Consider the following 27,015-nt stretch of genomic DNA (forward strand, 5'->3'; position numbering starts at 1 on the left):
AATAAAAGTGGTAGGACAAGGTCTAGGAGGCATTTACAGCATCACACCCGGCAAGGTAAATATCTTAACATTTCTGATGGATGTTCCTGTAACGCTCACCTGATTCCCGCAGAGGCGCCGGTCTTGACTGGGTGAATGCCGTATCTTCAAAGGTGATGTGTAACACACGGTTGGCTCTTTGGGCTGGACCTCTGTGCACTGTATGTCTGACTCGAAGAGTAAGATGTCTGCAGATAGAAAATATGGGATTAATGAACTGGGGTTATTGGGTGCCTCTCTCCTCTTCCCTTTCTCTTCTCCTGTAGAACCCCAAAGGTTAACGCCCTCACCTTAGGTAAGTGAACGCCGAGCTCTCCATCTGCCTCGGAGCAGGGTGCCGTGACCAGTTTCTTCACTGGATAAGGGTGCAGGCCTCTTGACCTCAGAGGACTGCTGTCCGTCGTTAACTGCACGAACGGTAAGTTCTGGGCACTTCAAATGTCTTAAAAGTCTTTTGTAATGATATCTCTTGTTTTGCAGGGTTCCGGCGATGGCGGATGGCGGGCTGATGAGAGTTGAGGATCGAACCCGCGTGAGGAATAGAAGCGCCTGGAAGCACGTAAGTAAGCGCTTGTAGCCTGCTTCACGATGCGCACTAACTGTCCCTTTTATCTTGCAGGTACAAGTTCGGAGCTTTAGAGAAGCTGAAGGGTGCTGGAATACCCACTGGATTCGGCGTGGGAAGGAGTAATGGCACGTGAGTAATAAAGTTGCCCAATGTCTTTAGACGCACCTTCTTTTGTCTTTCAGATGCGGGATGCAGCGCCGAAGGTCTCCGGAGCGTGCGAAGAGCTGGTAAGCTTTTGTCTTTCAGATGCCGGAATGCAGTGCGAAGACCTCCGGAGCATGCGAAGAGTAGGTAAGCCTTTGTCTTTCAGATGCCGGAATGCAGCGCGAGGCGTTGGTGACAGCCGATGGACCAGGTAAGAGATGCGCTGCCACTGAAGACCGTAGTGCTAACCTGTTCTTTCTTTGTCTTTACAGGTGCTGCTGAAGACTGGATTCCAGGATGGTAAGCCTTTGTTCCCTTAGGCCCAGGATCAGAAGCAGAAGACACGATGAGCGTTCTGCTGCAGAGAATGCAGAATAACGCAAAGCAAGATTCATCCATCGGGTGTGGTTTAAATAGCCTCCTGTAGTGCTTAGGTGTCTCCTTCCACAGCCACGCCTAGGTAAGAAAAGAGTTCCTGCTTTCCAGAAGAGTTCCAGTGTTCTAAACCTAGGGAGTGGCTCCTGCCCCACCCAACAGGAAAAGTAGTCCCAAACAGAAGAGGATCAGGGGTTCAACTGGCAGGAAAGTAAGCAGCATGGTCTGCTGCAGGTAAGTCCACCCAAGCATTATGAGCCCGGCGCTTCCAGCGCTGGGACTGGACATCTTTATGAGCCTGGTGCCACTGGCGCCAGGACATGGTCCAAAAGGTCCCATTGGGACTGGCTGGCACTCGGAACCGGGGTTATGGGTCTGCTTCCAAGGGAGTCGGGCAAGTCCTGATCTTTTGGAAGCAGAGATCATGACAGTTCCTCCCAAGAATTCCTCATCTTAGATATATATTTGCAGTTCTGGTTTGCAGTTCTCTGAATATTTTGATAGCAGGGAGTGGGGGTGATGTAAGATTTCAGCTTTGAGGTCCCACAACACTCTCCATTCCCGCATCAGGACGGGATGACAATGGAGCTATACATAGCTTGTTCCATGCCCCATTCACTAGTTTTTCTTTTCCCTCATTCAGAAACGCATTAGGGAAGTAATAAAAACATTTGCAGATGTTGAAAGAGAAGAAATGCGAGATCGCTTTCAGTCTGGGGGCTCGGCAGGGAGGGTGATGAGGAATCCGTGGGAGGAACATCCATCAGAAAGAACATTACCAGGGTTAAGTAATTTGTTCTTCTAATGGCTCGTGTCCTCCCACTGATTCCTCCTCTTAGACTCCCATAGCAGTGCTTGTGATGACAGTGGGAAAGGGGATTCTCATGAATATATTCATTTATTGTATCCCATGAATTTCTGGAGTAAAGTGCTTCCAAACCAAGTGTCCTGACCAGACAGGGTGTCTAGGCAGTAATGTTTAGAGAATGTATGAAGGGATGCCCAAGTTTCAGCTTGACAGATGTGCACTGATATTGCTCTTTGTAGAGCCGATGTGGTCACCACTCCTCTGGAATGGGCCTGTTACTATTCAAGGACTTCGTTCCCCATGGAGGAATAGCATTCTCAAATGCATAGTATCATCCACATAGAAAGTGTCAGCTTGGTTACTGCCTTACCAAGTGTGTGGCCCATGTAGAAAAAGAACAATTGATCTTCCTGTCTGAAATGACTCATTCTTGCAATATAAAAACAAAGAGCCCTCTTTGGGTCTGGTCTGTGCAATCTCTCCTCTTCGTTCAAAGAGTGAGGTGGACGATAGAATGCTGGTAATGTAAAAATTTGGATAAGTGGAATACTGATACTACTTTGGGAAGGAAGCACGATCGCTAAATACTTCCTTCTCCCTTAGTCAATACTGTAAACAATGGTTTGTAGGACAGAGCTTGCTGTTCGCTAAAAATACGAGCGGAAATGATAGCCACTAAGACTATAGTTTTCCATGTTCGAAGTCTGAGTGAGCAGGAATGAAATTGCTCAAGGTGAGACCCATCTAGAATGTAAGAACTAGATTAAAGTCACAGATCGAAACCAGAAAGGGGGCTTACTGAAATGTGTTCATTAAACCTTCTAAAATTGAATCACAATAGCCATCTTGAAGTAAGGTACTTGCGCTAGCATGCGTTTGAAGATTGAAAGCACAACAAGGTACCCTTTACCCGTAGCCAACTGCAAACCGGTTTGGGACAGGTGGAGAAAGAAACAAAGGACTATAGGTGTTTTACATGAAAAGGGATCTATATCCTTTGCTCCACCTGCAAAAACGATTCCAACGGAAGCCGTATAGGGCTGTGGAAGGTGAAATGGAGGGCAGATGGACATATCCAGGAGGTCCAGATACACGTCGTCCTGGTCCACTTCCTTAGAACTTGAGGGATGGCCGGGATTGGTGGGAACGCACTAAGGAGCAGAAAATCCCAATCCACTACAAACGTGTACCCCAGCCCTCCTATTTTGGGAAATTGTATGGAGCAGAAAAGAACCCACTTCCAGTTGAAACTGGCGTGAAAAGATCCACTTGAGAGGTTCCCCAGAGGGAGAAGATAGCGTGAGAAATCGAACTCGGGCTACTCAGAGCATCGGCCGTTGTATTCTTTTTTCTGTCTAAGTGAGCTGCTGACAGGGAGATCCCGTTTCGTAAAACCCAAAACCAGAGGTGCATTGCCTCCTTGTACAGTGGGTAGTGACCCCTACACCTCCTCTCTTGTTGAAGTAAACGTTATGTGAAAGTTTCTTATAACGCACACTGCTGCCACCTGCGTGGTCGCTTGGCGCTCTGGCAGATCTGTAATGCAACGAGGGCGGGACGTGGAGGGTTAGTAGGATTGAGCAGGAAAGAGCAAGAGCTGTGATGTGCTATTGGCAGATTCAGTTCGGATACACCGTTCACCGAGCGTAGATGTGAATTTCGGTTGGTGCCAACAGTGTGATGTTGGGCAAGATTATGTGTGGTTTGTTTCGTTGTTGTGAAGTACGTGCGCTTGTGTTGCTGTAGAGGTATGGTTGCGTTTAGCGCAGAGTTTGATAGGTGTATGCAGAAGGGTGCGTTTTCAGTACTGTTTGTTAGTGGCAGTACATTTCCTACCCCCGTTGTTCTGACTGAACGCGATCCTTATCCCGTCGACCATTCTAGAGTGTAGCGATTGCCGCCCCCACAAGTTCCTCCATGCATGGCCACTGTGTTGTCTGTCATTAGGGCGTTCTTTCCCTGGAAGGAAGTCAGAAAATCCATGCGTGCCAGTATGAGATCTCTCAGCTCAGTTTTATATGTGGTCGTGATTCTGTGAGAACCAACGTCTGTTCGTTGTCAGATCATTCATATGTGATCTCCGGTCAAGGCCACAGAAACGGTGCTCTCATCACTTTCTCTTTGCAGGTTCACCACAGGAGGTCCTATGCTACCTTGCATGGGACTTGTCTTGTTCGGGAACTGAGACCATTGGCATCCAAGAGCCCACTGAAGTGATATCATCCTTAATCGGACCTCCAGCACCAGGTAATGGCAAAATGCTATGAGGCCCAGCAACCTTAGAAAGTCAAAGGCCAGTAGATATTGGGCGTTCTGAAATTTCATGACCATCTGCAGGATATGTTGAGCCCTGACGTGGAGTCCAGGACTGCTCCAATACATTGAAGCATTTGACAAAGAGTCACCTGAGACTGCTTAAAGTTTGTGAGAAACCCGGTTTATTAAGGTAGTGGCAGGTGCTGTTCAGATGTTCCAGAGCTTGTCCCTGAGAACATGCTCTGATCAGCCAATCATCTAGGTAAGGGAAGATCTGAATCCCCCCCTCTCCCTAGACTCGCTTGATGAAGACCCTCGGAGCAGAGGGAAGCACAAAAGGTAGCACTCGAAAATGCTAGTGCGTACTGCAACTGACGAATCTCAGGAACTTCCTGTGCTTAGGATGGATAGGCACATAACAATAAGCATCCTGACGATCGAGTGACACCATCCAATCTTGGAGCCCCAGGGCCTGGAAGATCTGCGAAAGAGAGACCCTTTTGAATTCGTCCTTCCGGAGGAACTTCTTCAAGCGCCTCAGGTCCAAGATGAGTTACAGACCCCTCTTCTTTTGTGCACCAGGAAGTAAACAAACTACCAACCCTGGCTCAGCTCCGCTAAAGGTACCTTCTCTATCGCACCCTTCACCAGCAGATGTGAATGTCCTGCAGAAGAAGCGGATCTGGTGCCCTGAAAAGAATACATACTTGTGGTAAAATTTGTGGGCCAATTTAAAAATGGGAGACAACAACCCTGGGATATATTTTTTAGTACCCATGCAGCCAAAGTAATGGAGTACCTTTCTTCTAAATGTCGGGTCAGCCTCCCTCACACTAGAGATTTGTTGTTTTGGGGCTGCAGGAGCAGCTATGGGCACGGATGAAGCGACTGCTGGGGCAGTTTTTCCGCCACTGCATCTAAGTTGTATGGGGAAATCTTCTTTGACCCTGTTGTTGCATGCTTTGGCCTTTACCACCTCTTTGGTCGAGGGAGGAATAGTAGTGAAAAGATCTTCCCCTCAATTTTTTGAGGGTACCTGCTGCTGGCGAATTGCAGCCCCCAGAGATTACGCTGTGGTTTTGGAAGCTTGTAGCTTTTCCGAACTGTAATCTGCTTTGGGACAAAATACATTTGACCCATCAAAAGGCATGTCTAGTAGCCTGGCCTGAGCATTGAGTGTGACGCCAGACCTTGGAAGCCATGCAAAATGTATAGCTACTGTGCTGGATCCCATGCAACTGCCCACACAGTCGGCTGAGTCCAAACCTGATTGTAGGGACTGGCATGAAGCTTCCTTCCCATCATTAAACAGGTTGTAGAAACGATCCCTCATCTCTTCCTCAGGGGTGTTATCCGCTGGCTCTGCGACAATAGTCCAAAGATTATAAGTTACTCACCGTAGTGACTAACTCTTAGTCCTTAGTCCCCCTTTCCTCCATACTCCATACTGCATTGGTGTCCCATACTAGGGACGGGAGATGGAACCCTTTTCACCAGAAAAAAACCTTTCCCCATTAAATTTAGAGGCGCGTGGGGGTGCGGCCCAGGGAGCCGGGGCCTTGTCCCTGCCAGAACGAGAACTGCTGACATTTCTTGTTGTCCCAGGAGGCAAAGAGATCCACCTGAGGATGCCCCCATCTGCTGAAGATCTACCTCAGCACCTGGTCGTTCAATTGCCATTTGTAATTGTCAGCTCCCAGCCTGCTGAGCCTGTCCACCTGCTAGTTGGACTCCCCCGGAAGGTGAGGTAGAGGTTCTCCAGGGCCCATTCCCACATGCTGACGGCTAGTCTGCACAGTGGAGGGGATCTTGTACCCCCCCTGCTTGTTGACATAGTACATGCTCGTGGAGTTGTCTGTCTGGATGAGGACAACCTTGCCCCCAATGACCAGAAGGAAAGCTTTGAGTGCTAGCCAGATGGCCTTCAGTTCCAGCTTTCAATGTCATTCTCCCAGCAGTTAAAACCTCCTTTGCTAAGGCATCATACTTGTTATCGTCCCTCTCTGGCGGAAGTGAGGGATAGGCTGAAGCCTTAGATGTAGAAGTGGCTGCCTGCACCACTAGACTTTTCTGGAGTTGGATGCTTAGACAAATAAATCTGGATGCACACAGGGTGGTTTGTATTGTCAGACTATGTCTTTGTTGACTGCTGAAGCAGCAACTCTTCTTTTCCATAATTGAATGAGGGCGATCCCTCAGGACTGTTTGGAAGGGCAAGACAGATTCCTTTCGAGTACCCTTGTCCAGAATATCAGTAAGGTCATCTTGGGTAATGGCCTTGGCAGGACAACTACAACCTAGGTAATCAATGACATTGTTCATTCCATTCCTGTAGGCTGCATTTGGCTGGGAATGCCAGATTTCTTGAATCTGACCTCCAGGGAGGTATAGAGTTCCCTGGAAACTCGAAGTTTGGAAACCAAATACTCAGATAAATTCATCGAGGATGTTCGATGCCTTAAAGCATTCAAAACCAAAGGGAACATCAGTTGTCACGTCTGTTAGGGAGAATCTTCATTCAATGGCTAATTTCCCTTACCTAGCGAGTCCCCCAGCAGCTTTGCTAGATTTCTGGAGTTTATTTTTTTCACTTGGTAAGAGTGTGAGCTTTTCCCCCACTCTTACCTGTGTTTTGCCATGTGTATTTCATCTGTTTTTGTGAGTATGGACTCTGGAGTACACCACTTCAGTAGCCCCACTCTTGTGTGTGTTACACAGCACCTTCAGTGCAGTGACACAGGGTTGTCTTTTAGACTTCCCACCTACTCCGTTTCTGGGGCTGACTACTGTCCCCCAGATAAGGGTAAAGTTGCCATTAAAGCATTCAAAACCAAAGGGAACATCATAGTTGTCATCGTCCTACCAAATAGGCAATAGACCCAAAGGACTTAAAGAAGACCAAACACGATCGGGGTGCGTACTGCAATGTCAAAGGTCCCTTAGACATTGAAGCCCACTTTGAGGAGGTGGCAGATGCAGCTTTTGGCATCAAAGGAGCACCGGACCAGTGGTCGACAAAATCAACGCTGTGCAGGTAGCTTTCTCTGAAACTTTCAGATTCTGGCTCTTGGGCACAAAGTGAAGAAAACATGACAGAGCCCCTGCCGATCTTGGAGGACGTGGCGGGATCTGTATCCTTACCCATCTTTTTCGAGGAACAGGGGTGCTGCCTTAAAAAAAACCTCAATTTGTAGCCTAAAATCATCCCATTCTGCCGCTTAAGTGGTTTTCGGGAGAAAACGCACCGGTCGCCTTTTGGGTGAAGCATCCGTTGAAGGGTGGTGAAGTCTCTTCTTTTTGGACCAAGAAGAGGAATGGTGAGAGTAACTCCTAGACATGATCGCTTGGAGGGTTTCCCTGGACTCTTTTCTCACCTGCGGAACTACGACCTCTGAGGTCAGTGGAAGTGGGAGATTCCAAAACGTCATGACCTAGGGCGAACTTCAATTTTCTCTCCTTCAAGGACTTTTCATCATCAATTGGTAGGAGTTGCACCCAATGGCATCATGCGCCGTGCCAAGGCACCAGAGACAAAATCCCACAAGGATCTGTGATTCACATCTTCGAATCGCAGTCCTCGCATCTTTTGAAACCTATTGCTTTCGAGTAGTCATTTTTTTGAGAAAAAGGTCAAAAGATAACTACGTGCGTTGCAGAATTTCGGAGGTGAAGACTGTTAGAAATATCCTGTGCAGTTCCCTTAGGGAGCACTACAGAAGATTAAGACTACAGGTATGAGCAATAAATCCCCTTTGGTATCAGTCTCTACCACAAAGATTTAGTTGCTAGCTGTGGCTAAGCAGTCAGACCTATCTCAAGAGGGAGATGAGCAGTATTCAGGGTTTACACCATAGGACTACAATACAATGGTACAAGGAAACACTGACCAAAGCTTGTATTAAAAAGAATATATATAATTATTTTACACACTTCTAGTTAAACACATAGATCACAGTTATTAAAGCAAGTTAAAATCAGTCAAGAAAAGTATACACAACTCCCTGGTTAAATTGTAGACAAGTTTGAACAAAACGGCACAGTGAACACCAAACACAAATGGCACTCTATCAATTTCTCACAAGGGAGGGAAAGGACAAGTTATACAGGAATATACTCTTAGGCACCCTAGCAACACTTCCCAATAAGATTGTGAAGAAGTTTAGGCAAGGCAGTACTTTAGCATGTATAATACTGAGGTGAACACTGAGTAAAATGGCACTTCACAAGTTTTAAAAGTGGGAAGGAAAAGGTGGTTATAAGAGTTCGGTGCACCAACACATTTCTAGGTGAGAAGCAATCTAGAGAGGGCAGTTATAACAGATTCAGCCAGAGTCAATACCACTGATTCTGGCACAGGGCAAAGAGCCCAGGAGCAAAAATGTTCTTGTAGCTGCAGTCAAGTCTTTGTTAAACGATTCGAAAGGTTGGTTGCAGAAGGTGAAAGACAATGTTAGATGATCGGGGCGGCCAACCCAGCAGGTAGGTAAAGGATTTAAAACACCTGTAGCCCTACCAAACGAAAAGGGAGGCCTGGCGGAACAAAGTACCTTAAAATGTAGAAGAGGCTCCTGCGGTGGCGGTTGTTTACCGGCAGTTCCTGCAGTTCGGGAGATCCAAAAGAGGAAGAGAGAATCTTGTCGTGGAGGAAGGTTCGAGTTACTGCACTGCCCAGGGATGAAGCCAGCCGCAGTGCTGCCAAACGAAATAAAAGGTACGCTCCTTTAAATCGCGGTCCAGGTGGACGGGTGCCTGGCTATCCGGTCTCCGAGTGCAGGGCACCGGCGATTCGGCCAAGGCAGGTCCTGGAAGGCGATTGGCAAACTGGTTGGCCCCACCGGCTCAAGCGAAGAAGGCTCTTGCAGATGAAGATCTTCTCTAGTCGTGTGGAGAAAAGTGGTGAGATGCTGCAGCAGGGCTTCACCGGTGGTTCAGTTGGTACAGAGGTGTTTGGCTTCTCTCCTCTTTGGCTTTTTAGTTCCAGTGGCGACGTCTTGCTCTTCCAGTCCTCAGGACCCTGCTTCTATGCAAAAAGATCCCCATTCATACAGCCTAGCTGTCACTCACACAGTGGAGTGGTCATCCTGGCGGGAGACCCTCCAGCCTATCAGGGCAGAGTGCGACATGGGTTGCTGAGGCTACCCTGTCCAGGGGTCCTACTCGCCCTCCCACACAATGGGTCCACCCCAGACTCAGTGGCGCCGAAAGGAGGGCTTCTTGCCAGAAGCCCGCCAAAAGGACGAACAAAGGATCCCCGACCTGGGTTAGGATCTTAGAGAAAGAATGTATATAAAAGTTCTGGCAAATAAAACCTACCAGAGGAAAGTTAATATAAAAATAAACCGGCGGTATGTTAGAGGCTGTCAGTAAATGTGATAGCCTCGAACAATGGGAAAATCCCATAGGGAAATATTTGCGGCCGAATATTTTTGGTAGTAACCACTGCCACCAGCCAGAAACTTGAGAGGGACTGTACGGTACCCTCTCAAAAATGAACATAAGGGAAAAACTATTAACCCTTGCCAGTACCTCCATAGTAAGATGGTTTGTACTGGTTTTGTTCATAAAGAGTGACTAGTAAAGTCAATGGGGACTTTACATGCCGCGGGAGACAGTAGTCAGTCTCAGGGTATGGAGTCTATGTTTGGAGGTCGCTACGACACCCCTGTGTCACTGCACGGAGGGTGCTGTGTAACACCTGTGGATAAAGATGGTTCCTATGAGGGTGAGATAAACCCCATAGACATTAAACACAAAAAATAGCCTAGAAAACGCATAGCAAATATGCCTAAGAGTGGGAAAAAAGAGTCTCCCTCTTAGCAGGAGAAAATAAAAAAACCTTCAAATCCAGCAAAGCTGCTGGGGGACTCTACAGGTAAGGGAAATTAGCCATAGAATGAGAATGCTCCCTAACAAAAACGAAATGCTACGAGAGTGTGGATTTGAATGTTATTGAAATTATAAACCGCCTTTCGCCAAAGGCGCTGAACAATAAAGGAGAATCTGAAAATGGTACAAATCAAAATGGCACAAATGCGGTTTAGGTAAGGTTACATCAGCAAAGCGACAAAGCGAAGAATTTTCAGAAGCAAGAGACGCAAGAGACAAAAGAAGATAGAGTTTAAGATTTGTTTGGAAAATGCAAAGAGATGAGGAGCGAAGGGAGAGGGGAAGAGCGTTCCAATCTTTAGGAGCCAAAAGAGAAAAAGAGCGGAAACGAGACGGGGCACAGGGAGGCTTAGGAACAGTTAGAAGAAATAGATGCTGAGATTCAACTCTCTCTTCCTAAATATCTTCCTTCTCGAGCTCTTCGCTCATCAGTCTCCCACTCCCTCTCGGTCAGCCGCTTCTCCAAGCAACGAGTTGGGGGTAGATCTCTCTCCGCGGTAGGGCCTCCCTCTGGAACAGCCTTCCTGCCTCCCTGAAACTTGAGGAGGACCATCTCCGGTTCCGGAAGCACCTCAAAACCTTCCTCTTTCCTTCTGCCTTCTCCCCCCCTCTCCCCTGCTAAATTCCATACTAAAACTGCACTCTACCTGCAACTGGGCCACTCTCCACTTGCACTGCCTCCCTGGCAACCTCTGCACTACGGGACTATCTCTGTATCCCGACAGCCCCCCTTTCCCAGCACTTGTCTGCACTTACCTTGCACTTGCCACCAGTTTGGCCCTATTATTTATCTGTTGTTCCACTACCCTGTACTGCACTTTCCCCTTGCACTTTCCCTTCCCTACACCCATGCACTTGCGCGATCTGAATGACACCTGGCCTAGTAGGATCGTTGTCTGTCTTGCCTCTGTTCCCCCCTCCCTGCCTCGTCGCGCCTTGAAACACTTGTGTATAGGCGCGTTACAAATGCCATATCATATCGTAAGGGGCATGGAGGGGCATAGAACAAGAGTAGGGAGGAGAGGTAAGGCGGGGCGAGGCCATGAGTGCATTTAAAAACAATTGAGAGAAAATGATACAAAAGACAGGTTGAAATTGAGAGCAGGGAGGATGTGATGGGGACGGAGGCAGTAAAGAAAAAAGGAGACAAACGTAAGAGTTGTACATGGATAGAAGAAGGTGGGAGGATGGGAGAACAAGCAATAAAGATGAACAGTAGTCTATGTGGGAAAAGACAAGAGAAAAGAGAAGACGTTTAGTAGCGAAAGATAGGAGCGAGGACAGTGAATGTTAAACAGAGCATAGCGGCAGGCAGGAGCGGGCAATAGAGGAAATATGAAGGGAGAAGGAAAGGGAAGGATCAAAGAGAAAACCCAGGTTGCACGCTGAAGGGGAAAAGGAAAGGTAAAGGGGAAAGGGAAGGGGGAGATGCAGTGGGATAAAAAGTAGTGGGGGAAAGAACAGAACCTCTGTTTTTGAAGGATTAAGATGTAGAAAATGGGAAGACATCCAGTTCTGGACAGCTGAAAGACAGTTTCAAATAGTAGAGTGCAGAGCAGAATCACAGGAAGAGAAAGCGAGAAAGATCTGGGTGTCAAAGGTTAAAGGAAAGGTGAAAGGAGGAGATGAGTGGTGGTTTAGAGAGTGAAAAGAAGAGGGCTGAGTACCAAGCCTTGAAGGAAATAATAGTGAAGAGGGAGTGAGGGAGCGCGCTTGGGATGCCGAAAACCAGAACTGAGGCTGTAGTGCAAACTATTTATAGCACCATTAACTTCACGTCCGCATGCAAGAATAGAGAGCGTTGAGAGGTCTCAACCTCAAAAGTCGCACAGCGCCCCCTGCTGTCGAATTCTTTTTTCAGAGAACTGCAAAGTAGGAAACACATATCTAAGATGAGGAATCAGTGGGGGGGGGGGGGACACGATCCACGAAAAATGAAAGATATAATCCACCTGCCAATATCTGCAATGGCCACTTTAAGTCCTTGTGAAACATCACACAGAGTTACAAAAAGATGGTCAGGTCTCTGTAAAGGTCTCATCGTATATAAAGCGTTCAAGTCCTAGCCACATTCAAATTATGCAAATAGACATCGTGGCTAAAATGGAAATAAGAGTATACATTCGAGATTAAGGAAGGAGCTGTATTCAAAACCAGCTTAAAATGAAAAACTGTGCAAGGTTGACAGAACACCAGTTGCTTACCAGACACCCACACCTGCAACTTGCTCACTCTTCTGGTATAACTGATATTAGACCAAAAGGGCAGTTTCCAGTAGAGATGGTCAAGTTTCCAGGGGACATCTGCTATCATGGGTTCTTCATAAGTGAATCCAGAGCCTGATTCAAAAAATCACGCTGATGGGAGACTCTCCAACGGAGTGACAGACATGACATAGCACATCAATGAGGTACTTAATTACTTCATTCTGCAGAGAAATACGGTGCAACAGCCGACAAGGATTCTTCCATCCTTTTCTGAAAAATGTGTGGGCACAAATGCATACCAAGTTGCTTTTTCTATTACAGCAAAAAATCATTGTCAAACAGGAACTATAAACGCAGAGGTTGTGTCAGAGAAAGGATACACAAGGTACGTGCAGCAGATAATGGCTCTCTGACGGAGAGGTGTCTTCATGGACTCCAGAGGCTCCGATTTTATGAACTCCTGTCAGCAACAAAATAAAAGAGAGCCTTGTTACCATTTGTGACTGCTCTGCAGTGAACTTACTAATAAAGAAATGATGTATTGGCAGGCAAAATAAGTATTTGAATGTTGCCCGAGTTCAGAACTGTGACTCGCCTAAGAAATCTATGATTGGAAAGCACTCGGCTGCTTCCCAAAGCTAGGCCCACGCTAAATACATACCCTAATAATACTAGTAATACCATTCCCAATGCCACGATGCTAATATTTTAACTCATTACATATTAAATTCCAAAGGAATCATTTATGTCTTAATTAATCAGTATTTCTAGTGTGCTCAATCCCAATGACATACAGATTGAATTGAGTTTGTTTTGCTGAAACTGAAAACCCAAGCAATTGGATGTCATTTCCACTCAGTCCTTCATCTTGAACAACCTCCATCATTAGCAATGCTGCCAATAATACTACACTATTTTCATGCTCCATTTCTTTTTTTTTTTCCAACACTTTATTAGTTTTCTCATAAACAACAATAGTAAGATAAACAATGTTTCACAGACAGTATAAGCATGAAATATACAAACTGACAAAAGTATCTTAAACAGTTCATTTCAAGCTGAAAACCAACCAGTGAAACAACCATCAAAAAGAACCACAACCACACCAGACAAGACAAGACGGGACGAGACGAGACGAGACAAAAAAAAAAAGGAGGAACCCCACTCTCTACACCTCGAATACCATTACCGCCAAACAATGCCATCTCCCCATCAGCCATACAAGGCCATAAAAGGACCCTACAATCTCAAATAATCTTCATCCTTATCTTTATTATCTTTATTATGGAATGAAACCTTGTCATACTGCGCCAACACATGTAATTCTGTCAGCCACTCATCAACATTAGGTTTCTTCCTTGATTTCCAAACCCTGAGAATCAACTTAATAGCCACCATAATGGCCCTATCAATCCAGCAAGAATGTCTCGCAATTCGACCACTCCTATCTTTACGGGAAAGTAAGATGACATTCACTGCCGACCTCCGCAAAATCACATCAAAAATCAAATCAATTCTATCAATCACTGCCGTCCAAAAGTCCAGCACTCTCGGGCAATCCCACAGTAAATGCACTAAAGTACCTCTATCCCTGTTACAACTCCAACACAAATCATCCGGTCGGAGCCCCAATCTAAACATCCTAACCGGTGTCCAATACACCTTCCCAATAATTTTTTGTCGAATTAACCGTAAGCCCATATCAGGACCCAAATGCAAATGAACCTTTAGAATGTATTTCCAATCCAACTCAGAAATCTCATCCAGAACATCATCAGACCAAGTATTTCTCAATCTAGACCATGCCTCCCGAAGTTTCTCATTAATAGGCATAAATTGCATATAAGTACGCACTCCATATTCCGGACCTTCCAATAAGGTAGCAATCTCCGGTTTATTTCCAATAGACCCATCAGCCAAAACCAATCTACAAGTTATCAAATTTTCAAAAGCCAAGTATCTATTCAATTCACTTCGCCTCAAACCATACCTGTTCACTAATGCCTCAAAACTCAATAACCTATCCCCATCCAATACATCTGCCAATTTCAGGATACCCTTATTAATCCAACTAGGCCAACTCAAACATTTATTATCAATCTGCAAAGCAGCATTGTACCATATAGAAGCATCTCTACTGAATCCATAACTCATATCATTATCCCGAAATCACTCCCCAATTACTTGTCTAGTAGCCACAACCGGGCGCAACTTCAATCTCTTAATCGGCAATTTATCCATACTATATATGGATCTCAAGTCAAAGGGAGCACAAACACCCCTTTCCATACGCAACCAAATTGGTTCATTCACCGCTCTATCCCTAAAGTAATATGAGCTTTTTTTAAGTACAAACGCTTTATAGTATTTCATCAAGTCAGGGAATTCAAAACCTCCATCTTCAACTTTTTGCACTAGCATGTATTTCGGAATCCGAGGCCTCTTACCAGAACCCCACAAGAAAGAAGAAAATAGTTTCTCAATCTTAAGTAACTGCTTCTTCTACAACAACAACGGGATGGATTGAATAACATATAAGATTTTTGGCAAAAGAACCATCTTAATTGCATTGATCTTTGCCCACAGGTTCAGAGTCAATTTCTCCCATCTCCTAATTAACAATGACATTTGCGCATGCACCAAATTCAGATTATATTGCTGTAATTTCTTCAAGTCCCCAATAATATGAATTCCTAGATATTTAACCCCCTCTGGAGACCATTTACAATTCCAAGTGTTCAAAACCGTATTCACACGCCGACCAGACAAAGGAAAAACCTCAGTCTTGTCCCAATTCACCTTGTGTCCTGACAATTCACCCACTTCTTGAAACATTGATTTTATTACATCTCCACACACTTCCGGATTCGATAACATAAGGAGCATATCATCAGCATACGATAGAACTTTCACTTCAACCTTCCCAACATTAATACCCTTAATAATCTCACATTGTCTGAGATAAGTAACCAGAGGTTCCAACGCCAAATCAAACAAAAAAGGTGACAACGGACAGCCTTGCCTCGTGCCCCTTAACAACTGAAATGGATCTGAAACCACCCCATTAACCAACACCCGGGCCTTAACATCATTATAAATACAATCTACCATCCTCATAAAAATCCAAAACCCATTTTCAGTAAAGTGAATTCTAGAAATTTCCAGTTTACCCTATCAAAGGCTTTTTCAGCATCAAAAAAACCTATGACTTCATTTGTGTCCTTCCCAAATCGGTCATCAACCACATTTAACACGGTTCGAATATTTTCATAACCATATCTCCCTGGAATAAAACCCACCTGTGACCCATCAACCAGATCTCTCATACAAAAACCCAATCTGTTAGCCCAAATTTTTGTGAAAATGTTAAGGTCCACATTTAGCATTGAGATAGGCCTATAATTCCCACATCTAGTGTGATCTTTATTAGGTTTTGGGATCACCACAATCATTGCCTCTTTCATGGAATCACACATCATACCCGATACTACAAAATCATTATAAAGGTCACACAACACATGTGCCAACTGAACATCAAATTTTTTATAAAATTCTGAGACAATACCATCTGGACCCGGCGATTTTCCATCATTCATTTGCGATATAGCCAAACTAACCTCAGCAACCTCGATTGCAGCATCAAGAGAGGTACGTTGTTCCTGAGTCAGGCTTGAGAGTAAAATTTTCTCAAAAAATGTGTCCAGTCTATCAGAAGTTGGGTCACAATCTTCTCCATACAATGCCTCATAATAACCCTTGAAGTAACTACATATATCGCCATTTCTATTTAAAGTAACCCCCCCATCAGTTTGGATAGAAGAGACACATGAATCAGACACCATCTCCCTAAGCTTATACGCCAATAGTTTGCCATTACGATCACCCGATTCCCAGGACTTCTGTTTCGAATAAAACAAACTCTTACTTGCCAAGTTTTGAATGTGGGTCTCCAATTCCGCCTCCAATTTACGCAATTTCAGTTTGGATTGTCCTGAACCGTTAGTAGCACAGACTCTCTGCTCCATTTCTGAGTGGCCCATCCATGCAACCATGTTTATCGCTAATGGCAGTGAAACAATTTCCCAAAATTGCACAAATGAGGCAAAATATGCTACTGCTGGAGAGCTGCCTTCAGTGCAGCCAATGAGAACAGATGAGAACAGTGAAGCAAACATGCTGTCCTAGCATAGTACACATTTGGGAAAAATATTTGTAAAGCATGTGTGTGAAATACCCTTAAGTGCTGTAGGAAAAAAAAAAATTATACTGCAGAAGATGTTAACCTGCAATTATACTAGAAGCCAGATAATATAATTTCAAGAAAATCAAAGATGTAAAGAATTAGGCATTGCAGCCTTATACATGACCCAGCATCATTACAGTCACAAACAGGAAAGGCGTTTCTGAAATGTTCTTCTCTTCTGTCAGGAAGGGGGTTAACAAACCACTGACCCTTACCTTTGAAAGGGCTCAAGTTAAGGATGCCACTAACTGCCTGCACTGCTACAACATGAAATTATGAAAATGAGGCCACAGCCAAGCTGCCAAATGTCAACTACATCCAGAATTGATGGAGGTGCTGTGCCACCTCCCGCACCCCTACTTCCAGGGCCAGTGGATATACCCTGTCCAAGGCTTTTCGCGTTTTCAAACTCCACCACTTTTTTGCCCGACGAACAAATCGCTCTGAGTTTTGGGATGCAATAAAACAGGTTCAAAATGTTTCCTCTCTTCAAAATAATATTTGCATTAGATTCAACCAGTTTTCAACAACATACAATTGTCCCGCTCTCCTTTTGGAGATACAATTGTTCCCCTTTCATTAGGCTGATGATCGTCATTGTTTTTAGTAGAAGTGTCAAGTTCTGGTTCCATTGTTCTTAAATTTGAGACCAAGGATTGACCTTCCTGGTTTTCCGGTTGCCTCTTGTTTATTATTGGGTTTATTCTTTCATTATGAATGTTCACTGTCCGATTTCTTAGTGGTGGATTTCCATTGCTTGTCTGCTCGCAGTTGTTTCTGGGCCAAGGTCACAAAGTCTGATGGTTTTTTGGGGGATCCTGAGATCTTACATTGACTGCTGGTTGGAATGAGTCTAGGTCTCCAGATGGTCTGGCGTTTATTTGTAGGTCAATACTTTCAGTGTTTGTTCTCATTATCTACATTTATTAGCAAGTTCCATTCATCGTCTATTTTATATCTTTTCTGTGCCAGGGTCACAAACACCGGTGAATTAGGGGTTGTGGTATCAATGACTTCTTGGGGGATCATCCGCAAGATCTATGGTATAGACTGATATGTTTAGCAGTTCGACCGCAACCGTCTCAGGTGTATCACCTTTCCCTGGGGTCGCACTTGTCTGTGGGTCCAGTGTTTCATCTATTACTGGTTGCACATTCTTGATGGACTTCCTCGGCCCTACTTTCGGTGAATTTGTTGGTGAAGGTGGCACTGTTAAATTTCTCTGAAATGTTCTTGAATAAATTGATTTAATTTTTATCTTCTGCTTTTGGTTTTTTGGTTTCCTTCCCACATCCTCCCTTGCCTTTTTCTTTTATTAGTTTGGAAGATGTGGAAGTGTTCTTCTGGTCTTTGATCACCTTCTCCCCCCACAGCCTCTACGACATTGCACCTCCCCCCTGCTTGTCCTTGGTCTCTTGAGAGAACACCAATGCGCCTGACAGTTCTTCAATTGCATTTTCGGTCGTGGTCCAGGGGTGTTTGGGTGCCCTTGCCATTAGTTCCAAGTAATTTTCAGTTTCTGTAACATGATATTATATGATCTCGTCTGTATTAGGGATCACGTTCAATCTGCTTGGTATCATACTGAGTTGCACTTGGGTGTCTCCTATCTCGGGCGGGTTCTCTGCTATTCCATTCTGCCTTTTTTCATGTGAGCTTGTTTATTTGATGGCCTTTCCTTCATGATGTCTCCAAGTTGCATCACAGTGTCTGCTTCCTTTCTGGATTTCATAGCTGTGTTGTAACCTTCTAAAAATGAGTTTTGTGTGTGAAGCATGGCTATTAACGTGGTCTGATTGTTCATCAAATCGTTTGTTTCGTGCAGTTTTATAAATGGTGCAAGTGATATTGTCAAAGTGGACATGATATATTTTATTTATATCGCGCCTATACATAAGTGTTTCAAGGCTCGACGAGGGGAGGGGAACAAGAGGGAACAAGACAACGATCTTACTAGGCCCAGTGACATTGAGATTGTGCAAGTGCAGGGGAAGGGGAGAAGTGCCATGGGAAGGGGAGGACGAGCAAGTACAAGACATAGGATCAAACATTGAAAGCCAAAGGTGCGGCCAGCAGGTGGCAGTGCAAGTGTTAAGAGCAGAAAAACAGGTGATACACGAGTACAGGTGTGGGGGGCTGTAGGGTTGCAGATACAGCCCCAAGTGCAGGGTTGCCAGGAGGCAGCGCAGGATTGAAACTGGGAGGACAGGAACCTGGGCCCATGGTTCAGAGGGTAGCCAGGTAACCAGTGCAGTATCAGACAGGAGATCAGCAAGCTAGAGGAAGAGAGAAGGCAGAAGCAAATAGAAGTGGGGATTTGGATGGCCAACAATTGGCATAAGCTAAATGGAGAGAAAATAGAGATCTTGGTAGTTGGCCCCATCTCTGTAGGACAATGCTGGACCTCGGAATATTGGCCTACCGCCTTTGGCCCTTGTCATGATCCCTCTACCTCAGTCAAGAGCCTAGGCATTAAAATCATGGCCTCTGGCTCTAGAGAAGCATAAATCTCTGTAGTTTGTCAAACAGGTTTTGTCAAACTTAAAGTACTGAAGAAGGTCCTTCCCTTTCTTCCGACTGATTCCAGGTCAATAATTGTGACTGCCGCCATCATGGGATCAATTGATCATTGTAATGGGATCTATCTTGGGCAACCAGAGGCTCTACTCCGTCTTCAGATCCTCCAAAACACTGCGGCTAGACTCGCCTTAAATGCTCCTAGAATGTCCCACTCCCATAACCTTCTTCGTCACCTCCACAGGCTCCCTGTCAGGAGCAGAGTGAAGTTCAGGATGTTATGTATTGTTCATCGCAATATCCATCACGTCGGGGATGAGTTTCTCCAATGCAGACTCTCACCCTACCAACCGAACAGGTCTCTCCGATCAGCTAATCAGTCTCTGCTGGTCGTCCCCCACTTTAAGCGGGCGCGAACTGGAGGCAGGTCCTTCCCTGTGCTTGCTCCATCATTGGGGAATGCCCTCCCTCACCAGATGCGGGGCATCCCAGTCTTTACTTCTTTCCGAAAGCAGCTTAAAACCTTTCTTTTCTAATACCTGATGCAACCTTATTCTCTCTCATTAGCGCCTTGATGCTGCCAGGACCTGTTGCGCTCTAGAAATCCTTAATCAAAACAATACAAAGAGAAAAGTCTTGAGCTGCTTCTGGAACCGGAGATGGTTCTGCTCAAGTATCAGAGAGGCAGGGAGGCTGTTCCAGAGGGAGGCGCCAGCCGCAGAGAGGAATCTGCCCCCAATATGTTGCTTGGAAAGCGAATGACCCTCAAAGAGTTGGAGGAGCAAAGTGCTTGAGTAGGAAGATAATTCAGAAGAGAAAGCTGGAGATATTTTGGTCCCAGGCCCCAGTAGTCCTTGTGGAAAATGCAAAGAGTTTTAAAATTCATCCTCACAGCCACTGGGAGCCAATGGAGAGATTTCAGTGCTGGAGAAAGAGGATCCCTGGGCTTGAGGCCAAGGACAAGTCTTGCAGTCCTGTTCTGGATGAGTTGCAGAGGATGGAGAGAAAAGGCAGGCAGATTTAAAAAGAGGCTGTTACAGTAGTCAAGCCTAGAGAGAACCAGAGCTCTAGATACAGTTGATGTTGAAATTGTCTGATTACCAGGTTTGTCAGTCTCTGCCTGGGCCACCTTATTGTTCAAGTTTTCTTCCAAACCAGAGGAATTGAATTAGGTGTCAGTGAGAGAGACGATTCATCTTGATTATTTTGAACATCTTCGTCTCTGTTATCAACCTCATCGTCCAGTGCGGGAATCTTACGCCTAGTAATGTTCTTTCCAGGTCACCCAACAGGTCCACAAATTTGGGATCCATATTTGTCACTCATCTTAATCCTGCATGTATTCGCCCAAGGTCCACTTCTTGTAACATCTTCTCTATACACTGGATATCAGTTACCAGTGTTTGCTCAAGTGAATTTGCTTGAGGTGTGGGCGCCCCTTTTTTCTCTGTTTCTTCATTGGTGCTGGAAGTAGATCGGTTCTCAGTTTGGCTATTTGGTTGAGTGTTGCCGGTTGTCCCTGGTCAATTTGTAGTGGGGTTGGGTCTGAGCTGTGGACTTCAGACCATTTGTTCAAATCCACTCCCATTTCTTCCTCCCATGTGTACTCCAATATCTCTGCGTCCGTGATCTCCCCAATGTTTTTAAGGTGGTTTGCCTTCGTTTTTACAGGGGCTCTTGCGAAGTATGCGGTTAGTTTATTCTGCGACTTTCCCCAGATTTTGTTTTTATTAAGAGACGTTTGAAGCCGCTTCGATGTGACTACTCTTGTATCGGGTACTAAGTCTGTTACACCCCTACTTCATTCACCTCTCCTCCTTTGCAGGGTATTACTGTCACTCGCTACAGAGTCTGTTAAGAACACCTGCAGCTAATCGAAGGCTAATTCGTTAGCATGTTCGACCTGCGCCCGGGGGTCTGCCGAATCCCTGTCCCACCCGGGGGAGTTATGTGGTGTGCCCAAACTTTTACTTGTTTCCCGCTGGTCTTTTGCCGGATTTCGTAATGGCACGTCATGCACTTGGGCTGTTATAATGATGTTTTATGACATGCTCATTGATATTGGTGTCTGCTTATATGTAAATTATAAGTTACTCGCCGTAGCAACTAACGTACTCCTAGTCCATAGTCCCCTTTCCTCCATACTGTATGGATGTCCCTCGCGAGGAACGGGAGACAGAACCTTCACCAGAAAAAATCTTCTTCCCCTTTAAATTTAGATGCGAGCGTGGGTGCGGCCCTGGGAGCATGCGCTCCCCTAACTCCGCCCACCGGCGCCACTCCTCAGACTGGGACTGACTGAAGCGTTGACAAGATTTCCATTGCCTATTGACACCAGTTTTATTAGGGGTGAGGGTGGTGGGACATATGGAGGAAAGGGGACTATGGACTAGGAGTACATTAGTCACTACGGTGAGTAACTTATAATTACTCGTACATCCCGTCCCCTTTCCTCCATACTGTTACGATTACAACTGAATGTAGCCCGAGGGTGCAGAGGTGACCCTCCTTAAGAAAAGAAGTTCCTTAATACTGCCTGGCCGAAAGCCGCGTCGGACCTAGAGCTGGCATCCAGACAGTAGTGCTTGCAGAAGGCCGAAGGAGTGGCCCACGTGACCGTTTTGCTGATGACCTGCCACAGAACATGCCTCTAGAATGCGACTGCTGTGGCCTTGGCTCCGATAGCGTGGGCATGCATATTTATCGCAGGTGGCTTGTGCTGTCCCTCATAGGACTCTTTAATGGCCAAACCATCCACCTCGCTATGGATGCCTTAGAAGCCCGATATCCTGGCGGCTTTGGCCCCCCCCAAAGGTGACAGAGGGCCTAAGATTTGCAGAAGCTCTAAGCTCTATCCAGGTAGAATTTTAGAGCGTGTCTAACATCCAGACAGTGCAGGACCCTCTCAGCATCATCTTTAGGGTCTGTGAAAAAAGTGGGTAGCACTATCTCCTCATTTAGGTGGAACAAAGGGACTACTTTAGGCAAGAACGCGGGATGCGTTCTAAGCACCACCTTGTCCCTATGAAAGGTAATGTAAGGCTCAGAAGCCACAAGAGCTTGGATCTCGCTGACCCAGCGTGCAGATGTGTGACCCATCAAGAGGGCTGTCTTAATGGTGACCAGCCTGATGTCGGCGGGCGCCATTGGCTCAAAGAGTTTATCTGCCAAGGCGCCCAACACTATGTTGAGGTCCCACACGGGGTGTGGCTTCTTGATAGGCGGGTATAGCCTGGTGAGGCCCGACAAATGTCTTAACCACCGGGTTGGAGGAAGAGAAACCTTCCTCCTCCGAGTTCCGGTAGGCTCCGATGGCCGCCATATAGTTGCGGCAGGTGTCTATTTGCACCCCCAAGTGGACGAGGTGTGCAGAGAAGGATAGCACATCGTCCACCGTGCAAGTAAGAGGATCAACCTCCTTAGACTCAACCCAGTGGCAAAACCTCGACCACTTGCTTTTGTACTGGCTCCTAGTAGAATCGCTTCTAGCACCCTGCATGATGTCTAGGTTAGCCTGTGAAAGACGCAGATGCTTCAATGTAACCTGTTCAGGAACCACGCTGCAAGGGCTAACATCTGCGGGATGGGGTGGATGACCGTGCCCCCTTGCTGCGATAGTAGATGAGCTGGGCACAATAGAAGGTGAATCGGAGGCTGGTCCAACAGGCTGAGCAGCTACGAGAACCATGGTCTCGCCGGCCACCACAGAGCTATCAGAATGATACTGAGGTGCCGGGACTCCCGTATATTGCAGATCACCCTGTGTACCATGGGAGTGGGAGGAAATGCTTATGCGTTTCCACTGTAACGTATCGCCCAGGGAGCCTAGGACCTTTCCCTGCTAGAACGCAAACTAAGGGCACTTCCTGTTGTACCAGGTGGTGGAGAGATCCACCTGGAGGTGCCCCCATCTGCTGAAGATCCCCTGAAGGACCTGATGGAGTTCAACTGCCATTTGTAATTGTCTGCACCCAATCTGCTGAGCTCTGTCCACCTCCAGGTTGGACTCCCCCGGGAGGTGGATTCCCCTCAAGTGAATGTTCTTCAGAGCCCACTCCCAAATGCTGATTGCCAAGCTGCATAGGGGAGAGGACCTGGTGCCACCCTGCTTGTTGATGCAATTCATGCTGGTGGAGTTGTCCATTTGAATGATGATCACTGTTAAGCGGCAGGAAGGCTTTGAGAGTGAGCCAGATCGCCTTCAGCTCTAGCCAATGTATATGGGCCTCCTGTTCTTCAAGAGACCAAACTCTATGGACGTTGTGGTTGTCCAGGGTAGCCACCCCAGCCCTCCAAGGAAGAATCTGTGTTGATGGTAAACTGTGGTGCCGATTGCGGGAGGGTCAGCCTATCCTCAAGTTGCAGTCTGTGCTCCACCAGACAAGGTCCTGATGGAGAAAAGGAGGAATGCTGACGAGTTCCGCCTGGGAACCCCTCTCCTGACTCCATGAGGCTGCGAAGTGCCGCTGTAATCGGCTCATTTTGAGCCTTGTGTATGGCACTGCAATAGACATGTCGCCATGATACCCAAGAGGTGCTAGTACCACCAGGCTCAGGTCACCGCTCTGCTGAGAATATGACCCGTGGCCCTCTTGATGGCTGTGATCTTGTCCTCCGAGGGAAAAACTCTCTCAGAGCTTGTGTCCCAGGAACACCAGGCTCTGCGTCGGCTGCAGCTGTGACTTCTTGAGATTGATGGAGAATCCCAATTTGTGTAGCGTGTTCATTAGGGCGGAGGAGGAATGGATAGACATGGTGACCTTGGGCCCTGAGAAGGGCTGTCAATGCATTCATAAGCCTGGTAAAGACCCTGGGGCTGAATTGAGGCCAAAGGTAGAACCTTGTATTGGAAATGGAAGCCCATGATCCTGAGCCTCAGGAAGGACCGATGAGGCTGCCAGATCGGGACGTGTAGTAATGCGTCCTTCAGATCCAGGGAGCACATCCAGTCCCCCGTGCACAGTGTCTCCGCAATAAGCGCTGCATCTTTAACTTTTGAAGAGGGAGGGAAAGGTTCAGGGTGGAAAGGTCCAACACAACTCTCAGTCCACCCTGGTTCTTCTTGTGTACGGCGGAAATCCTGCAGTAGAAGCCCATACCCCGATGGGACTTCTTCCACTCCACTGCCTGGCTTTCTACGAGCGATCGAATTTCCACCAACAGAGTTGTTGTCCCAATCTGTGGGAGTGGAGGGGAGGAGAGAGGAGAGGGAGGAACAGTTAGGCGTTGCCTGTGGACACTACTGATAAGATCCAGGGGTCTGCGAACCTCGCGCGCCAATACTGTGCGTGAAGGGCAAGCATCTCTCCTCTCCTCTCCTCTCTACTCCTTTCTTCTCCTCTCCTCCCCTTAAGACACGTGGACCCCGGTTGGGAATGTCATGCCTTTTTTTCCCTCTGAGGTTGGGGCTGAGGAGGGGGACTGAAAGAAGCCCTTATTACCCGCTGTGTGCTGATTGCAGTGGTGCTGACTTGGATATCGGTCTGGCTGCCTGGACCTTCGTTCCTGGAATCCCCAGAACCCGCCGAAGAGCCGCCACTTGTCGGAACGCTGGTGCGTCTCCCTGTACCTCTTGGGTGAGGACTTTGTGAGGATAGATAAGGATTTTGCAGTATGGAAACCGTTCTTCTCATCTAGTTCCTCATCAGTGGTGGAATGAAAGAGGTTGCTACCCTCGAATGGAATGTCCAATAAGCGCTCCTGGACCAACGGATTGAATTTGGTAGCCCGCAACCAGGCAGTCCATCTCATGTCTGTGGCGATGCAGATGGCACGGCCTGAGGTGTCTATATGCACCACTGTGCTCCATGATGTCTTGGGCCACCAACTTTGCGTCTGCCACCCCCACCTTGAAGCGCACCTGACCGTGTACCGGAAGTTCCGGAAGGAAGTTGGTTATTTCCCACCAAAGCCTCTGGTAAACGGCTCCGAGCATGGCATCCGCATTAGACTGACGAAGGTGCAGGGAGGCGTTGGAATAGACCTTTCCATATGCCGCCAAGATCTTCTCCTCCTTGCCTAGCAGAGCCGGGGGCGAGGTGGCCGAGTAAGACTAAGGCTTAGAGTAGATGGAGGCTGCTAACCACCAAAGAGTGCGGTTGAGGGTGTGCCGATAGCAAGAGTTTATCCCCCTTCAATTGCCTGTAATTGGCGTTGAGGCGCCGATTAGTGGGCCGCACCGAATGGGTTTTAAACCATCCCTTTTTGGCCAAGGCGACAACGTCCATCATCGGAATACCCGTTCTAGCCGCGGGGCGGAGAGTCAGGACTTCGGCCAGGACGCCCACCTCTGGTTGTTCAACTTCGGGTTGTGGAAGCCCCAAGTATTCGGCCAGACCTGCAAGTCGATCATGGAATGCCTTGGCTGAAGACGGAGAGTCAGGGTCCTCCTCCTCGTTGGTGTCCACCATGGTGTCCTGCTGGTCTGGGACAGGTGGAGGAGTACTGGACACCGCAGGCTGAGGTGTGGTGATCTAGACCGGCGGCTGCAGTGTAGACTGGTATGGAATCGCCTGAGGTGCAGGAGGCAGAGGAGCTGGAACCCCCGGGGCCTGTGTGGGCAGCTGAGACTTTGCGGGGGCCTGAGGTGCTGGAGCCATAGGAGGAATGACTATGGGCACACGCGGCGGGACAGGAGGTAGCATGTCCCTGATCACATCCCAAAGGATGGTGCCCATCTGAGGGGATCCCATAAGCGTGAGGAATTTCTCAAAAAACCTGTCCTCACAGGCTGGTGGCACAGGAGTAGGGCCCTGAGGTTGCTGAGATCTGGGCGTACTCTGCCTTGTTGCCTGCGGGGTGTATCTGACCTGCAACGCTGAAGGATATGCCATACGCCACGTACCTGGTGAAGACCAGTCCCATCTCAAAACTCATTCTCCCACCTGCTCCACACTAGGGGGCGGTCTCGGAGGAGCAGCCATTTTGTCTGGCCCAGCAGACATTTTGTCAGGTTGCATGCCACATGCTTGCGCCATGGTGCTTGCTGCGCTGGGCCCAGCCTCCTCCAGGACTCTTGGTGGGGGAGCTTGAGGCCTACGCTGCACCTCAGGACGAAGTCCTTCAAGTCCTCTGGAGGGGATTGTTCGAGGAGCTCCCTACACCGAGCTAACCTGTTCTTGTGAGCGCACAGTGTATGCACATCACACGCAGAATCAACCTTCCCAGCCATGATTGGGGCCAAGGCAGCGGAGGCAAAGAGCGTGGGGATCTGACGTAGGGAAGAGCTCTTCGCAGGCTGGACACCTGAAGCCCCAAGACGTTGACATGTGCCGGGGAGGAGCGTGGCGCCAGTGGACCGAGTACCTGATTAAAGACAAAAGACAGTATCCGGGGAAGAGCGCATGGAATTGCAAGGCCGAAGCCAAACCCAGGAGGGCTGGTGAAAACGGTCCACCTCTATCGATGCGGAAAAGGGGACTGGGGAGCGGCTCCGGTGGCGGAGTCAGTGGAGCGCATGCTCCCAGGGCCGTGCCCCTGCGTGCCTCTAAATTTATAGGGGAGGAAGATTTTTTCTGGTGAAAAAGGTTCTGTCTCCAGTCCCTCGCGAGGGACACCCATACAGTATGGAGGAAAGGGGACGGGGCAGAGAAGTATGTTAGTATTACTTTTGGCACTTGTTGAGTCTACCTCTCTTCTCTCAGTACTCAGCCCCACATTCGTACTCTCCAAAGCTTTTCCGTTTATAAAAGTGTTGGTTCTTGAGTCATTCACCGTTCTTTGCCAATCCGGGTCCCTGCAAAGATCTCTTGAGTGAGTGACGACAGTCGCCGAGTTCACTGTTTCGACTTTGTTTTTCCGGTTGCTTCTCAGGCTATAGCCGTCATCGTGCATCAATCTGGGTTCTATAGTGAGCTCCAGCCTCGAGGCTACAAGGCTTAAGGTCACTCCTGAGGCACTAATGGAGCACTTGTAGGCTGTATCACTCCAAATTTCCCGGCTTCAAGTCAGTCCCATAATCACTTTCAGTTTA

At 47.2% G+C, this 27,015-nt stretch overlaps 1 protein-coding gene across 2 annotated transcripts in view; it reads right to left on the reverse strand.

Moving 5' to 3' along the window:
• The window catches only part of MROH1 (maestro heat like repeat family member 1), a 2,813,132-nt gene that overhangs the window by 1,203,164 nt on the left and 1,582,953 nt on the right, over window positions 1-27,015 (reverse strand). For both annotated transcript variants that reach the window (XM_069621886.1, XM_069621885.1), the window contains one exon: window positions 12,664-12,743. In XM_069621886.1, coding sequence (XP_069477987.1) covers window positions 12,664-12,743 — 80 coding nt within the window. The remainder of the gene's footprint in view (window positions 1-12,663; window positions 12,744-27,015) is intronic.

This window comes from Ambystoma mexicanum, chromosome 5q, assembly GCF_040938575.1.
Source record: "Ambystoma mexicanum isolate Mex_15411 chromosome 5q, UKY_AmexF1_1, whole genome shotgun sequence".
Taxonomy (NCBI): Eukaryota; Metazoa; Chordata; class Amphibia; order Caudata; family Ambystomatidae; genus Ambystoma; species Ambystoma mexicanum.